The 18,294-nt window shown below is 40.6% G+C and overlaps 1 protein-coding gene across 2 annotated transcripts in view; it reads left to right on the top strand.

The window, feature by feature from the left end:
* Positions 1-254: 254 nt before the first annotated feature.
* Positions 255-18,294, top strand: part of GXYLT1 (glucoside xylosyltransferase 1) — a 55,667-nt gene continuing 37,627 nt past the window's right edge. The window contains exons 1-2 of one of the 2 annotated variants that reach the window (XM_037058145.1): positions 255-524; positions 8,507-8,599. In XM_037058145.1, coding sequence (XP_036914040.1) covers positions 304-524; positions 8,507-8,599 — 314 coding nt within the window. In that variant the 5' untranslated portion in view covers positions 255-303. The remainder of the gene's footprint in view (positions 525-8,506; positions 8,600-18,294) is intronic. The other variant, XM_037058146.1, reaches the window with a different exon arrangement.

Below are 18,294 nucleotides of genomic sequence, written 5' to 3' on the forward strand. Positions count from 1 at the left end.
TTGCACCCCACGTCTCCTGTGCAGTTCAGAGTCCGGAGCTCTGGGGTCAGACCCAGGCACGCCCTGCCCTCACGCGCTTAGTGCGCCGGCGCGTCCGGCCGCGGCCCGCCCTCCCGGGAGGGGCCCGCGGGGCGGGTGGCGGCAGAGGCCGCGGCGGCGAAGTTGGTGGGCGGGCGGGCGCAAGGCCACGGCGGAGGAGGGACTTGTTGCGCCCGCGGCTGCGCGGTGTGGCTCCCTCCCCTCCAGTTCGGCTGGGCGAGCGCGGCGGCGGCGGCAGGGGAGGTGGAGGTGCGGACCGGCGCGATGCGGCGCTACCTGCGCATCGTGGTGCTGTGCCTGGCCTGCGGTTTCTGCTCGCTCCTCTACGCCTTCAGCCAGCTCGCCGTGTCCTTGGAGGAAGGAGCCGCCGGCAGTGGCGGGAAGCCGCAGGCCGGAGTGGCTTCCTGGGTCGCGGGCGGCGGACGCAGCGCCGCGAGAGGGGCGGGCGACCGGGGCACCTCAGCGCGTCCGGGCCGGTGGGACAGGTACGGGCCGCTTCCTGGGTGGCGAAAGCCGAGGCCGGGGTTGGGAGCGCGGGGTCGCCGGGCTCGGCCTGGTCGGGGCCGCTCGCCCGTCCGTCCCGCGCCTCCCGCCTCTTTGCCGCCGTCTGGGACCCCATCCCTGTGTTCCCTCCTTCCCTCAATCCCGGGGCGTGAGCCCGGCGCTGCTCCATCCTGGGAGCACCCCACGCATCTGTGTTTGCCTTCTAACCCATTCCTTACACGCCTTTTAAGTGGAAAAAATTAATTTTCAACTTTTAATTGGCCGTTCAGTTTTAAAAAAGGATTCTTTCAAAATAAGAGGTGCCCCACAAGAGCCTTCTTGCTGTCTGACTAGTGAGAATTCCCTCTTGTTTCCATGGCGTTCAAGTTGAGCTATTTAAACATCAGGCTGGCGCCCTAGTTCATTTTTTTTTTACCCTCCTGAACGAGGCGTCTAATTTTTGTGTGTTAACGCTTAAATTTGCCATTGTTAATTGATTAATCTGCACAGAACATTAATGCGGATTGTAAATTTTTCTTTAGGGAACAATGTATTCAGAAACTTAGAACAACTTAAGTAAGGTGAGCGATATTTAACCTGCTCACGTCTTTTGTGAAAGAGGACAGAGGCATTTTTCTTTTAAAATTGGTATTAAAAAGCAGTAGAATGACTTACGTGGGTTTACACACATCACTGCTGGAGTTGGACTCAACATGCGATTTAAATAGAGAAAAGAGCGCAACGCGTTATGAATGCTTAACAAAATCTGAGCGTCTCCACTTCCTTGAAAATAGACTCTCCTCTTTGTGGGCATCTCTCTAGGAGATCGGAGCGCTTCCTTAGTGAGTGGGGAAGGCTGCTTTGATATTGAAAGTACGAGATTGGTAGGAGAAGGAGCATAGTCATCTGTGGGCTGTTTAACGTTGTGAGAGTTGATGGTCATTCCCAAATTGAAAGGGGAAAGTTTGGGCAGAGGAGCGTGGAAATTGTCATGCTTTTATATTATGATTTGATTACAGTCAGGTGAATTCCTACGACATCAGGACGACTCTTCCAGAGCCAGGTTTGTCAGCTGTCAGTGATTGGTCCTGGGAGAGGCAGTGAGTTGGAGAATTGAATTAGGTCCTGAAACATTCTCATGAAAAGCAGCGGGTTTTGGTCTATTATGTTATTGTGAAGCATTGAAAATTGTGGAAAATAATTTTTTTTTATTGGCTAGAGTGATAAGTAAGCAGCATTTTAATCAAAACATTGAATTATTTTTTTGAAATTTCTTTTGAAAAAAATTTTCTGTTTATATAATTACTATTGTAAATGCTGATACTTTTTTTGGAATAGCTTTTTAAAAAATATTTTATTGATTATGCCATTACAGTTCAAAACATTGAGTTAAATTGTACTATGGTTTTAGCTTTCAATTTGATAGAATAACATTGATTTTTAACTGTCACACATACTTTATTTTGTGACTGATTTTTATAAAGTGTATTTGTTTGATCAGCTAATTTTAACAAAATTTCTTTACTTGACATTTAGAAAATAAGCACTTTCTTCTTAATAAGTATTTTATAGAACCATTATTGCAATCTTAAATCTGCTGTGTCAGGGTAGAGTCCATTAAAAAGCTGTTACATAACAGGTCCTCCGAGCAGCAAAACTCTTCATTGTAAAAGGGGCATACATCTAAGTTAAAACTAAAGGTGTAACAACAAAACACACTCGTCTTTGTAAACATGTAGCAAAGTACTTGTGCATGTATAAGGAGAAGTTTGCGCAGAGGAACAACAGGGGGAAGCTGGATTGTCATGTTTTTACCCTAGCACTTGATTAAGGTTAGGATAAGTCCTAAGACATCAGGACTAAGAGTCCTAAGACTCTTCCTTTTAGATATGATCATTTATTATAACATTGTTTCCGAGTTCTCATAGAGTTCAGGCAACTTCTTTGGCTCCTGTGGGATATGGAGTAGGTATCCTGAACCTCTCTTCCTGAGTTTAAAGCGTCTGGCCAAGGTTCCTAGGGCGTCTGTCGTTGAGTCAGGATAAAAAGTGTATCTTTGCCCTCCAAGTGCGCTTTCTACAAGGCTGTGATAAGAATCTGGTCTCTAGTGTTTCATCAGCAGGGAATGGGGTGTGAGGCAAACGACATCTCCCTGTTTTCACTAGGACTTGATTATCATTGCATTGTTTATTTTGAAGCCATCTTACCTGAAAGGTTAAGACTATTTTTTTTCTTTTATTTAACACATGGGATCTAGGGTTCTATATACCCAGCAGGTTGCATGGGCAACTCTCACAGGAACTATTGGTTGCACAGAATTCTATGACAACAAAATACTTGGAAAAGGTCTCAGAGTAAAACCTATAAAATGATGGGAACAATTTTTTTAGTGAAATCTGTTATTAAATGGTGCATTCTGTTCAAATCCATTATTTTGGTATTTAGGAGATGCACAGGTCTTAGAGTCAGACAAATCAGTGTTCTCATTCTGGCTCTGGTTGCTGTGAAACCTTGACTACCTCTCTATTTCAGTTGCTGTGAAAACTGTGGCTAATACTTACCTTATTTGATTTGTAATAGTCAGAATTCTTAGTTGCCAGTGATCAAAATCTAATAAAACTCACTTAAGCAAAATAGTTATTTATGGGCTTTTATGGGTCACTGGAAGAATAAAATTGAAGGACAAATGCCCAGACATCTCCATGGACCTCAAGAACTGGGGACTCTTGTTCTCTGCCACTGTAGGTAGGCTGATTCACTGAGTCTTTCCATTCCTTGCAGTGTTTCCTCTTTAACCTCAAATAGAAAATCTTAGGGTAAGATACATTTTGCACATGTCACTTGCACATCCCTTTGGTGGAGAGAAATGATGCCTCAAAGGAGGGAATGCTGGGTGGGGGTTCTCCCTCATAGACTCTTAAACCACCCAGTAAGGACAAACTGTATTAAGGTATTCAGCCTAAAGCAGTTGTTATTACGAGGCCTCAGTATTTTTGCGAAAGAGTCATGTAACATCTTATGACACGTTAGCTTCTCTGGGTGATTTATTTCTCACATTGCACCCACAATCCTTGACAGTGATTATCAAGATCTCACCCTGTCGTGGCTGTACAGCATGCTGGTCATGGGGAATCAAGAAACACTAAGCATTTCAGTGACACCATTTCTAGACTGTTCTTGTCCTTTCTGTGACTGATTTTCACGCAGGGAGGTTGTCGCCTCATGCCCCTTTTCAGATCTGGTCAGGCCATCGAGTTCTTTCTGCTGGGTCCTGGGAACACTGGTAGGGTACAGTGAAATTTTAGAGTGAGGGTTTCGGAGACACGGATTTCAGCTTTGCCACTTCGGTTGTGTTAAAGTTGAACACGTTTCCTCATCAGACGTAACAGCACCTGTGATATTGGGTTGTTTGTGAGAATTGAAATGAAGTAACTTCTATGGATTATGAAGTATGGTGCCTGTAATGACGAAATTGTGGCTACTCTGGTGATGATTTTGATCATTTAAGTTTTGAGGGGTTTTCGCCCAGTGTTTGTGCTTGGGCACAAGTCCAGACTTGCTAAACCTAAATGCCTGGCAGTGGGGGTCCAGGTTATTGTTACAAAACCAAAGATTGAGAAGCACTCTTTTAATTGGAAATGGTTGACCACTATGTCCACCCTGCTGCTTTTGGTGGCGAGATTTTGTTTCTCTCTTCCCTGCAGTTATTTTTGAGGAAGACAGGAGTTGGAACAGTGAACAGTGGAGAAGGTTACTTAAGTCACCTTAATTAATCTCTTCTTTAAACAATTAAAAAAAATTACAGTTGCCATTCAGTATTATTTTATATTAATTTCAGGTGTACAGCATAGTGGTTAGGCATTTATGTAATTTACAAAGTGATGATTTCCCAATAAGTCTGTTATCCACCTTGCACCATACATAGTTATTACAGTGTAATTGACTGTAATTCTCTTTGTTAATGCAGAGACATCTTACATAAAACCAGTTTTCTTTACTTGTAGTTTTAGTTCATTGAAGATCATACTTCACATATGTATAAAGTGCTTAGCACAAGCCTGGTTAATAATTAACTAATTAAGATAATATTGTTCAGTGTTTTCAGATGTGAAAGTGAGTAGGCTAATGAGAAAATGTATACTTTTGACTTAGAAATCCTGTTTTAAAACATTAAGATTATTATCAGTCATACTTTCATATTTTGTTGAAAGTACTCTCCCATGTTGACTTGAATTAGTTCGGTGTGTATACCACGTGAAGTTTAAAATTCTTATGTATGCAGATAGGCAGTTTCTTCCTTTATTGTTTTTACTTTTGTCGGTCATAGAAGAACTTGATAACCAGATGATTTTTCCCTCATTTTTTTTTCCATTTAAAGCTTTAATCCAGCTTTTTGGAGGGATTTTTTTGTAGGGGGTGAACAGTGTGATGCCAGCCTGTTTTTGAAATGGTTAGAAAACCCTGTTCATTGTCATTTGTATGTAAGCAGTCCTTTTCCCACTTTGAGTATTCCGTGACATTAGAGATTTGTGAAAGAAGAAAGTAGCTATTAATCGAAGTTGTCTGGAGACAATTTTTAATTGAAAAAGAGGGGCCCAGACACGATCTGTACATAATGGTGTGGTGTCAGACTCACTGGCATGGTCTGCCTTCCTGTCCGCCTGCATCTTTGCTTCTCCTGCAGTTACTGTGCAGGTGCCCGTGCCTTTCGGTTGCATTGTTGGCTTGTGCACCTCCCTCAGGCTTCCACATTCGCATGCTGGGTATGCCTGGGCTTATCCCTGCCTCTTAAGTTGTGCATGTTTTCACTAAAGCTTCACGGACATTTTGATATGAAAAATACTTTTGTGCAGTTTAATTTAAAAGTATAAAAGACCTGTTATTAGATTTAAGTAAACTTTTAAGTTTTTAAAGAAAACTTGGGAAGTTTGAGAACTGATATTGTGGTGAGCATTGTGTTAAATGCTCACTTTACTCTAGAGCATGAAACGTCTCTCGATTTTTGAAACATTTTTCAAGTACTGAAATTTGGGGGAATTTTATTTTTGGCCAGTTTTTTTAACTTTTGAAATAAATATAAGTTCATGGGAAGTTGCTGACATACCCCATGTTCATTCAGTTTCCCTCAGTAGTAAAATCTTAACATGGACATAGTACATTACCTGTATATCAAGAGCATATATATATACATACATATATATGTTGTATATAATATTATATATGTAATATTGTATATATTATAACACCAGAATTTGGCATTGAACAGCCCATAGATCAGTTTTCAGATATCACCAGTTTTATATGTTCTGTATGTGTAGTTTTATGCAATTTTATCACAGATGTAAGTGCATGTAACAGTCAAGATACAGAACTTTTTATTACAGCAAAGATGAATTTGCCTATAGATAAGCCATCTAGAGCCAGAATCTTTAAACCACATGAAATTTGAGAATGAGCCACAGTAAAGTTTTATTTCAGTTTGATTCCCAGTGAAAAACTGCATTTATGGACTTGTCTGATTTCGGTGTCACTGTTTACTGAAGACATTCCCACTTAGCTTACAATTTTGCCCCTTTAAAAGTATTTGATAGAGTCACTGCCTCTTTGAATGTTGTGTATCTAATATTCCATTTCTCATAGTTTTAAGCAGTAAAAGCAAAAGCAATTAATAATCAGAACTTAGGTAAACTACCTTTACTTTCCCAGTACTAAGCTTCATTATTTTTTGTCTGGCCTGAAAGTACAAGTGCTATCTGTTCCCAGGTTAGCTAGGGATAGTTACTGTATGTAATGAATTTCTACTCTGTACCTTAATTTTTAAAATGAACTTTTCATAGGAGAATATAAATTTGGGAGATAAACTTTCTGCCACCTTTTGCCAGCAACACCTGTGTTGTATGATTTTTTTAAAAAGTAAGTAGCACGTGTACTCATTAGTGCTTATGTTTTATGTTTTCATTAAAGAATGACAAAACCGCCTATAAACTGTGTTTTCTGACATTATGTTAAAAAAAACTTACCTAAAATGTGACTTTTTCCTTGCAGTTTCATGAGCTAGCAATTCTACTTGTAGGTATACATGTAAGAGGATTGAAAACATAGGTTCACAGAAAAATTGTATATCATAACCAAAAATTGGAAAATAACCCAAAATGTCCATCACTTGATGAATGGGTAAACAAAATGTGCATATCCATTCATAAAATGGGATATTATTTGTCCATAAAAAGGAATGAAGTGTACTGTTAAATGCTACAGTGGATGAACTTTGAAAATACTGTACTAAGTGAAAGAAATCACATCACACTCAAAGGCCACATATTATATGATTCCATTTATGTGAAATGCTCATAACAGGTGAATCTATGGAGACTGAAAATTGATGTGTGATTACTTAGGGCGGAGGGATTGAGGTGTGCCAATTGAAGCAGAAAATGATATTATTACATACTTTCAAGAGAATTTTTATAGAAAAATTTAATTTGGGAGTAATTTTTTTGAGACTGTATTTTCCATTTCCATGTTCTACCATCGTAAGGTTAGACATGAGGAGGTGGAATTCCCAGATTAGTTATTTCCTTCCTGGAACAAAGGTGCTCTTTAGGTTTGGTTATAAATACATTGTGGATTTGTTGAAGGAAAGCAGTGATAATGTCTGTCTCTGAAAGATGGAGATGTCTGTTGGAACAGGTTTGTTGTGAGGCTTAAATGGATGTGCAAGCCACTGAGCCTGTCTATAATATGAAATGCAAGACTTAAAAAAATACATACATTTAGTGGAACATTTTTGATCACGTTGTATGTTTTATTGGTCTACACACAGTTTCTTTTTCTGATTTGTCAACCATTTATATTAAGATATGTAACATTTTATATTGTGTTTGAAAATAGTGTCCCTTTAAAGGAAAACCAGATTACAATGTAACTTTTTTCCCATTGATTTTAAAATTTAGAGTTTGTAGTTTATTATGCAGTAGTATACACAGGTGCTTTAAGCAACATTTTAAAAACCACCAGGGCCAGACCCTGTTCTCAGGGATTCATTTAATAGGCCTGGTATGGGGCATAGACATTTGTGAGAGGAATGATCAGATATCTTTGTGAATCTGAAATTTCATAGACCTTTCATTGTAAGAAGAGCGACTTATAATGGAATTCGTAGTGAGAGAAAACAAAGATACATGGTGATGGTGTATGAGGTGATCTGGCTTAGCACCTCACCCTGAGTTCAAACTTGCTTAATTTAATACTCAGGCCCCCACTGTAGTGAATTTCAAACCAGATTATTTTGAAAAAGAATAACAATGAAAAACTTACTTTTTGTAACATGAGGCATTGTTTTATTTTTGCTCCAACCTGCAATTGAAGGAGAAGGAACACATTTGATATCCTCCATTTTAGCTTGTGTAATTTAGCAAAACTGAGATGGTGTAGATAACGAAACTGAACCAATGAATAGCAGCATGATTTCTAATTTTTTCAGTTTGAAACACCATACAAGTAGCTTTGATTGAGGGTTATTTTGAAAACATTGAAAGTAATTCTCATACCTTTTTATCTGCATTTGTGGCATTTTTGTTTTGCTTTAGGATAAGCAGATATTTTGTTTGGCTGAAATGGATTTTATTCTGGGGGAGTAGCTCGTGAAGGAAAATTTTAGGAGTATTTCCATATTTTCTGTGTCATCTGAGGAGGAAGTTTTGATATATTAGGAGAGTTCTTGACTAGGAACTGGTTTCTAGTCCGTAGTATATTCTACCCTAAGGTTTTAAAGTTCTACTTAAAATAATGTTACCCTAGTAATGTAGAAATCAATTTTCAAAAATCCTTAGGTTACCATAGCAATATTGAACTTGCAAAATTGGATCTGCAGTTTTGTTTCTGTAAAATAGAATAGTGAGTTACTGTTATTGAGTAAATTCCTTGTTAGTTTTAAACTGAAATACTCACATAGGACTCTATTTCTTCTGTCTTACTCTGTTAGGTGTAAAGATTTCTCTCTGTGTTACTGGAATCCCTATTGGATGCTGCCCTCTGATGTTTGTGGAATGAACTGCTTTTGGGAAGCGGCTTTTAGGTAGGCACTTAATATATAATTGGTAGATCAGTGTAGGTAAGATTAGATATTAGATACATTTTTGATACTAAATAGGATGTAAAAGGTTTCTTTTTCTGTGATATAATATTACAATACAAGTAAATGATTTATTTTCTGATTTATTTTTCTATTTTCCCCCACTTTGTAGTTATCACTGATACTTAGCACATACTGCATATAAAATACTCTTAACATTTTTAGATATTATTACGATAGATAAATCATTGTTCTTAGAGTTTATATCCAATTGTAGGTAACAGGTGATAAACTGGTGGTTTAAGACAGACTTACACTGATATTTCCAGGCATATATAAATATATATGACATTTATTTAATGTAAAGTTGGAATGCCAAAAAAACATTTATTAGGTGGATGGTGACGACTGGGCAAGGATTGTGCTAGTTATTCACAGAGACTGAATACTGGGGAATGGGCGGGTAGAGATAAGGGTTTGATGAAGGAGCAAATGATATGGCATTGTTTAGTGATCCTTTAAGTTACCGAATATTTTGGCTTTGCCCCCTCCTCTGGATAAGGAAGGCATTGGATTGGCTGACCTCTCGGGTCCCTTTTCTGCTCTAATTTGCAGTGAAACAAGCAAGTATTGATAGGAATGGGGTATCAGCCTATTTCCTTGAGGTAATAACAGGGGAGAGTGAGGCTCTAGCCTGAAACACCCTTCCCAAAAGTAACATTTGAGAGTCACCTACTTTTACTGTGTTTTGTGACTCATTTAAATTTTAATTTTACTCATGTAATTTGCCAGGCATAGTGCCCGGCGCTGAGAGCCAGACTGTGCATCTGGTTACTGTGGCCCCATCCTTCTGGAGATTGCGTCCCGATGGCTCTCACACTGGTGAACCTGAGGTTACAGGAGAGGGGGATGTGCTGGGATGATGGGAGAACAGGGAGTCATCAGGCAGGATCATCTTGAGGCAGCTGAGGGAAGGCTTTGTGGAGGGAGCGACTGCACTGTGAACAGACTCAAGGGCAGGAGTCGAGGTAGTCTAGGGGGGAAGAGCTAATGCAGGTTTTTGATCGTATTCCCAATACATTATGCCTTTCATGAACTACTGGAAGGGAATCGTTGAAATCAGATATTTTAATTATATTGCATTGCATTTCCAATTATGTTGGAAAAGATGGAGTGATTGAAACTCTAATATGGATCAGTCATATCAGGTTATTCAGATTTTTTAAAATGTTTTTATCCTGTTGGAAGACAATCTCGCTCTTCAGCTTGTTCATAATTTTGGAGACTTGGGGCTCCGTATCTTTCATTCTTGTGGAAGTTCGCTAATGAGTAGAGCATCGACAGGCTCCACTTTGCTGGCTCCTGTCTTGTGACATGAGTCTCCTCCCTCTAGAAGCTGGGTGAGTTTGAAAACTTTCATGTGCTCTGATTTCTACAACCCGACCCTCTGTAAGTTACGAATGAGTAATAATCTCCCCTCCTCTACTATAAGAGTGGCCCAGGGAAGTTGACCTCATCTAATATTGGGGCCTCTGCTTTTCATGCCCTTTGTTTTGGCTTCCAGCTCATTGCTTTGTTAATACTTCCAAGTATTCCCAGAGGAATTACATGTGGATGAATACATAATGTATACCCTTGTGCTTCGTGCTTTCCTAAATTTGAAGTTTTGAAAATTACACCTTAAGAAAAATTATTTGTTTATTTTAGAGGAGAGAGAGAAAGAGATGTTAACTTGTTGTTCCTCTTATTTATATATTTATTGGTTGATTCTTATGTGTACCCGGACCAGGGATTGAGCCCACAACCTTGGCATATCTGGACACCCTAACCAACTGAGCTACACAGCCAGGGCCAAAAGTTAGGCTTTTCTGTTGTACTGTCTACTTGTAACATATCTATAACCATTTTTGGTTTCTTACTTAGTACTTAGGAACCCTTACATTTACTCATTCTCTTCAAACGTGCAGCCAGGCCAGAATGTCATACAATTGCCGTATCCTTCTCCCCCTCCATTTCACTGTGTACTCTGAGTAACACCTCATTGTTGCCTGACTCTAAGAACTTGTCTTGTTTGCCCCACCTCCTCGAGAAGTAAAGCTTCTTTGAAATCCCCTTTTTCCATCCACTTACGTGTCACATTTTGCCTGGCACCAGTGGGCACTTAGCTGGCACCTGGGAAGAAGACAGGTGGGCACTCTTCTCCTTCCCAGGACTGTCTCAGCTTTTTCACTTTGAATTCTTTATATAATTTTATTTTGAACAAAGCTTATCTAGGGGTTTATTTTCTCCCAATTAATATATTATACAATGAACATTAAGTGACATAAAATACCTGTGAGCAGTGTTTTCATCTTTGATGAGCAAGCATGTCCCTTAGTTATTGTTTCTGCATCTACTACTGAGTCGTCTGTTGGACCAAGTGCTTCTCAGCAGCCTGTCAGAATGCTCAGCCTCTTCTGTTTTTCCTGTCCTTGAAACAAAACAAAACACAAAATCCCTACAGAGGCCTGCTTTCAGTTAACCCTTTTCCCTTCAGGCATTCTTGTTTAGTCTTTCTCTTCACCAGCAAACTTCTTTGAAGAGAATCTGCTGGCTTTACTTCCTTCAGCGAACCAACCACCCACCCAACCAACCCTTCACCCCTCAATCCACTGTGAGCAGTGCCTGCTGTCTGACTACAAACCCATCCTCATTGAAGTCACCCAGTTGAAATTACCCCAGCCTCTGTATTGTTCCTCTCAGCCTAGTCTTACTTTTCTTGTCTGATTTACACTGGTTACTGCTTCTGCTTTCTTATTTTGACTCTGCCAGGCTCTGGCTCTGGGGACCAGAGTCCTCAGCTCTTTGATTTCTCTGCTCCTTGACTCCTTTCACTATTCCTGACTCCTAAACATTGACATCCCTCAGGACTCTGCTCCTTTCTCTCCCCACTGAGGATAATCTGTTTCACTGGTATCTCCAGGCCAGAGCTCTTTTCTGAGGCCCAGAATGGTATTTCCAGCTGCATATGGGACATTTTTACCTTGCTGATTGAGATACCTCAAATACTGTTGTTCAAACCTGAAATTGTAACAAGGTGCAGCCAAGAGAGGGCCCTCCCCCAAAAGGGGATTTGGAATGGGGTCCAGAACTCAAGAAAGTGTCTAGGAAATATTAGAAAGACATATAAGGTGTCCTCACCCCTTCCCCAGCTCAGGTGTGAATTGGGGGAAGGGACACATGGAGCAGGAACATGCAGAGCTATTGTGTACAGCAACAGCTTTGCAGCTAACCTTTGCCATGGTCATTTAATGTATCTGTAACCTTTAACTGGTTGCATAGATATGCTAAAGAGCTGTGACCATGTTCTGAGCCAGAGGGATGGAAGTGACTTCCACCCAAGACATAACGGGGAGGCAGGTCCCTGAGTTAGAGCGCCTGTGTGAGAGCTTGGAGAGGATTGGCTCCATGTCATGGGGCCATGCCTGCCCAGACTCACAATGGCAGCCCAGTAAACCTGGAAGGATAAGGGAGTGCTGGCAAGTGTAGCCGATTGTAGGAGGAGTCGGAAATGGGGCTGCAGAGGAGGACTGGTGTGGAGATTTAAAACTCAGACATAGCAGCCATTGAGGAGAGAGCCACATGCTTTTGCCAGAGTGGGGACCCTCACAGCTGGGGTAGAGAGAGTCGCCATGTGGCTTTAGCAGAGAATTGCCACTCAGCTTTGCCAGAGTGGTGACCCTCCCCCCTTTGCAGCTTTGCTGGGAGAGATCCACGCAGTTTTGGCCAGAGTGCAGATCCCCACAGCTTTGGTAGAAGAGGACCATGTGGCTTTGGGGTGCTCCCTTTGGCCGAGTGGCCTGGGAAAAAGGAGAGGCTTTGCCTGGAAGAAGGGTGAAAGAACTCTTGCCAGTAGGCCATGAGAAGGTGCCACATGGCTTTGGATTAATTAGAGATCCTGCCTGGATGGCGACACAGCTAGTGATGCCAGGAGCCTGGATCCCGGACGTTTGCTTCTTTTCCTGAGTTATGCTACCCTGAACTGGGGACAGGGGGAGAAGGAAGCACTGTGGGCATATGTGGGTATCCAAAAAGGACTTCAATGTCTTAATGAAGACATTAGGTCACTAACTTAAGTCTGTATAGCATTAAATAGACATTTCCTTTTCACAGATCCCTGGCATTGAGAGACATCTTTCCGATAGGGCGGTGGACATAACAAACCTGAGGGGTCCTTTCGGTAATGGTACATTGTAACCCCCTTGCCCTGTGTGTGTATCTGTTCTGTAACAGTTTTTGGCGTCCCTGGTTGGGCCAAATAATTACCCCCCTTGGACCTCTGTTCTGTAACAAAATCATGGGTTAACCTCCTCACACTTACCCTCATCTGTAGTTTGTATCTTGATTTATGATGGACTTTCCACATGTCATTCCTCAGTGACTCTTCTACCTGCCTTCTTTCACGGTTGTTCCTGGTGGCCTCTTCCTTCCTGTTGCCTTAACTACTGTGCTCATCACTTCTCATGTGGCTGATGTGATCTCCCTTCCCTGCCTACTGCTCCTGCCTTCTCTGTGTCCTCTGTATTATTGGACCTATTGCTATGGTTCTCAGTCTACCTCTGGATACCACATGGTGTTTGACATGTAAGCTCCATGCCTAGCAAGGTGCTTGGCAACCAGTGAATAACTAATGATTTTCCCTAGCACTTTCTGACTAGCATAGATGTTTGTGTAGTAAGCTTCCTGAACAATCTCAAATTTTTTTTATTTAAGCATTTAGCAAGATTTCTGATTAAATATTTTAAAATTCTGTCTTTTCACAATAGGCTGGAAATTGTGTGAGGTCAGGATTCTGGCTTTCCTGCTTATCCCCAATGTCTAGCACTTGAAAGGAGTTCACATATTCATTAGAAAGAATAAATTATATCATTGAATTGTGTCCTAAAACTAATACGAATTTAAGCCTGCTGCAGCATTGTGTGAATGTACTGGTGTCACCATAACCTTAGCATTATTGGGAGTTATAATTTTATCACATAATAGGGTAAAATGATGGCTTATTGCTAGTGTATATTTTATTATTTATTGAACATATTTCCATATTTAGCTTTTTAATCTTTTCTGTATTGATGTTACCTATTGAGTTTTTAATACATATTTTATGAACTGGAACTATATACTTTGCTTTCGCCGTGGATTAGAAATATTTTCATAATTTGTTTCATTTTAAAATTTATTTCTTTTATTCAATCTCTTAATTTTAGTATTATTGTTTTAATGTACTGATTTTTTAATGACTCGAACTTTTAAAAAATTTAGTATTTTCCTTTATTGTGGTAATTGATCTTCGGTTCATGGAGTTTATGGTTATAGATGAATTTAGTGTTACCTGTCTTCTCTTGAGTGGTCACATGCTGGTTTTAAGAAATATATTTTTGCAAGTTATTTAAAATTATATTTTAGCAGTTAATATTTATATTTAATGTAGAATTTTTAGATTTTATTTTTTATGCCTGCATAACATTATGAAGAGTCTGAGTATTGTATTTTGTTTCAAAAGTGATTTTATGTTCAACTCTTTAAAGTAGCTTTGCCTAGTATAATTCAGCACAACTTTTTTTTATAGTAAGAGGAAGAACATTTTTTCAGTTCTACATTAAGGAAATTATCAGTAGTGTTTCTGAAGATAGTTGTCCATTTTGTTGACTACAAGTTCTTTGAGTAATTGGTATCAGAAATTTAATTTGTTTTAGACTTCTGGCCAAGATGGAGGCATAGGTAGACACATTGTGCCTTCTTGCACAACCAAAAAAAGGACAACAACAAATTTAAAAATAAAACAACCAGAACTCAGAAAATCAAACTGTATGGCAGTCCAACAACCAAGGAGGTAAAGAAGAAACACTCACCCAGACCAGTAGGAGGGGTGGGGATGGGCAGCCGGGCAGAGAGGACTTGCACAAGGCGGTGGCTGGTGGAGCTGGTGGTCCCACATTCGTGTGTAGATAAACCGGGAGGAACAACTGGGGAGTGAGACAGACCAAGCAACCCAGGGCCCCAATTCGGGGAAATAAAGCCTCAAAGCTCCTGAGTAAAGAAACCTGTGGGGGTTGAGGCGGCAATGGGAGAAACTCTCAGCCTCACTGGAGCACAGGAGAGTTTGTTGGAGAGACCCACAGAGTCCTAGATCCACCTACCTAGGAATCAGTACCAGAAGGGCCCAATTTGCTTGTGGGTAGCAGGGGAAGTGACTGAAAGCCAACCAAGAGCAGAGCAAGTGGCACTGTTCCCTCTTGAACTCCTCCTCCACATACAGTGTCACAACACAGCCATGTGGGTTGCCCCACCCTGGTGAACACCTAAGCCTCTGCCTCTTACTACCTAACAGGTGCTCCAAGACCAAAAAAATGGCCCAAATGAAAGAATAGATCAAAGCTCCGGAAAAATACAACTAAGTGATAAAGAGATAGCCAGCCTATCAGATGCACAGTTCAAAACACTGGTGATTAGGATGCTCCGGCATTGGTTGAATACGGTAGCAAATTAGATGAAAAAATTAAGGCTATGCTAACTGAAATAAAGGAAAATGTACAGGGAATCAACAGTGATAGGGAGGAAATGGGCTCAAATCGATGGTATGGACTAGAGACAGAAAGAAACATTCAATCAGAACAGAATGGAGAAAAAAGAATTCAAAAAATGAGGAGAGGCTTATTAGGAACCTCCAGAACTTCTTTAAATGTTTCAACATCCGAATCATAGGGGTGCCAGAAGGAGGAGAGGAAGAGCAAGAAATTGAAAACTTACTTGAACAAATAATGAAGGAGAACTAACCCATTCGGTAAAGGACATAGATGTTCAGGAAGTCCAGGAAGCTCAGAGAATCCCAAATAAGTTGTACCCAAGGAAGCACACAGCAAGGCACATGATAATTACCTTACCCAAGATTAAAGATGAGAGAATCTTAAAAGCAGCAAGAGCGAAGGAGACAGTTGCCTACAAAGGAGTTCCCATAAGACTCTCAGCTGATTTCTTGAAAGAAACCTCATAGCAAGAAGGGGCTGGAAAGAAGTACTCCAAGTAATGAAAGGCACGGACCTACATCCAAGATTGCTCTATCCAGCAAAGCTATTACTTAGAATGGAAGGGCAGATAAAGTGCTTCCCAGATAAGGTCAAGGTAAAGGAGTTCATTATCACCCAGCCCTTATTATATGAAATGTTAAAGACTTATCTAAGAAAAAGATCAAACTATGAACAGTAAAATGACAACAAGCTCACAGCTATTAATAACCGAACCTAAAAATCCCCCACAAACTAAGCAAACAATTAGAACAGGAACAGAATCACAGAAATGGAGATCACATGGAGGGTTATCAGAGGGGAAGGAAAGGCGGAGGATGGGGGGAAAGTTACAGAGAATAAGCAGCATAAACCATAGATAGAAAATAGATGGGGAGGTTAAGAAGGGTATAGGTAAAGTAGAAGCCAAAGAACTTAAATTTACAACCCATGGACTTGAACCAAAGAGGGGGAATGTGGGTGTGAGGGAGTGTGCAGGGTGGAGGAGAATAAAGGGGGGAAATGGGACAACCGTAACGGCATAATCAATAAAATATTTTAAAAATTTAATTTGTTTAGTTTGACTTTATATATTTCATCAGAGTGCCAATTCCTAGCCTAAGTATTATACATTGTTTTGTTATAGAGAGAACATTAGTTTAATAGCAGCCTAGAAGAGCACACTGAAAGCTTTTCATGCTGTCCAAATAAAAAAATAGAAGAAAAATTACATTTGACCCTTGAACAACATGGGGTTGAATTTTGCAGGTCCCTTTTATGCAACGTTTCTTTTTCTTTTTCAGTAAATATGTACTATACTGCAAATGTATTTTGTGACTTTTCTTTCTGTAGCTTAGTTTATTGTAAGACTACAGTATACAATACATATAACAAACAAAGTATGTGTAAATCAACTGTTTATTTTATCAGTAAGACTTCTGATCAACAGTAGTCTATTACTAGTTAAGTTTTGCAGGATTAAAAGGTATATGCAAATATTTGACTGCATGGGGGTCAGCACCCCTAATGCTCACAATGTTCAAGAGTCAACTGTATTGTGATTCTTTTATAGCAGTAATGTTACTTAAAAGAAGTCTATTTCTAAGGTTTAGAAATCTATTAACAATGTTTGTATTGGAATTTCTTATGTAAAATATTCTTTTTTTTAAAATATAGTTTATTGATTATACCATTACAGTTGTTCTATTCCCCCCTTCATTCCCCTCCACCCGCACACTCCCTCCCCCACCCTTCTCCCCCCTTAGTTTATAACCACGTGTCTCAACTTCTTTAGATTCTATATTTCCCCCACTATTCTCGCCCTCCCCCCTATCTATTTTTTACCTACCATCTATGCTATTTTCTGTGCCTTCTCCCCCTTTCTCCTCCTCCCACCCCCCTGTTTCTAACCCTCCATGTGTTCTTCATTTCTATGGTTCCACTCCTGATCTAGCTGTCCTCTTGGTTTGCTTTTGTTTTAGGTGTGGTTGGTAATAACTGTGTGTTTGCTGTCCTTTCACTGTTGATATTTTTCACCATCTCTTTCTTATATAAGTCCCTTTAGCATTTCATATAATAAGGGCTTGTTGATGATGAACTCCTTGATCTTGACCTTGTCTGGGAAGCACTTTATCTGTCCGTCCATTCTAAATGAAAGTTTTGCTGGATAAAGCAATCTGGGCTGTAGGTCTTTGGATTTCATGACTTGGAATACTTCTTTCCAGCCCCTTCTTGCCTGTAAGGTCTCTTTTGAGAAATCTGCTGACAGTCTGATGGGTACTCCTTTGTAGGTGACTGTCCCCTTATCCCTTGATGCTTCTAGGATTCTCTCCTTCATTTTAGTCTTGGCTAATGTAATTATGATGTGTCTTGGTGTGTTCCTTCTTGGGTCCAACTTCTTTGGCACTCTCTGAGCTTTCTGGATTTCCTGGAAGTCTGTTTCCTTTGCCAGACTGGGGGAGTTCTCCTTTATTATTTGTTCAAATACGTTTTCCACTCGTGGCTGTTTCTTTCCCCCTTCTGGTACCCCGATAATCCGGATGTTGGAATGTTTAAAGATGTCCCGGAGGTTCCTAAGCCTCTCCTCATTTTTTTGAATTCTCATTTCTTCATTCCTTTCTCGTGGGATGTTTTGTTCTATCTTCTGGTCCACTCCCTTGATTTGAGTCCCATTTTCCTTTCCATCGCTATTGGTTTCCTGGACCTCTCCCTTCATTTCAATTAGTTTAGCCTTCATATGTTCCTCTAATTTGTGACTAAGTTCCTCTAATTTGTGACTGTACTCTACCAATTCTGTGAGCATCCTGATAAATAGTGTTTTAAATTGGGCTTCTGAGAGGCTGGCAATCTGTTGGTCGCTTAGAGTTACTGGCTCTGGGACTTTGAGTTCTTGCACCATCTTTTGGGCTGTTCGTGCCTGTTAAGTAGCAGGATCGGAGCCCTAGGTTTTCACCAGAGCAGGGCAACTAAGTCGCTGGGTTGTGACGTTGTATGTGGGGGTGGGGTCAAAGAGGGACAATGGCTTCCCTCCGGCGCCCGCCTCCGCGACCCCCACCAGCACTGCAGCCACCACCGTTACCAGGCCCACGTGCCCCGCTCCACTGCACACGAGTGTGCCACCACTGTCAGCCCTCCACCACTGGGTTCGCCCCCTGGAGC

The sequence above is a fragment of the Sturnira hondurensis genome, unplaced genomic scaffold, assembly GCF_014824575.4.
Source record: "Sturnira hondurensis isolate 20B ecotype Veracruz unplaced genomic scaffold, ASM1482457v3 Scaffold0009935, whole genome shotgun sequence".
NCBI classification, from domain to species: domain Eukaryota; kingdom Metazoa; phylum Chordata; class Mammalia; order Chiroptera; family Phyllostomidae; genus Sturnira; species Sturnira hondurensis.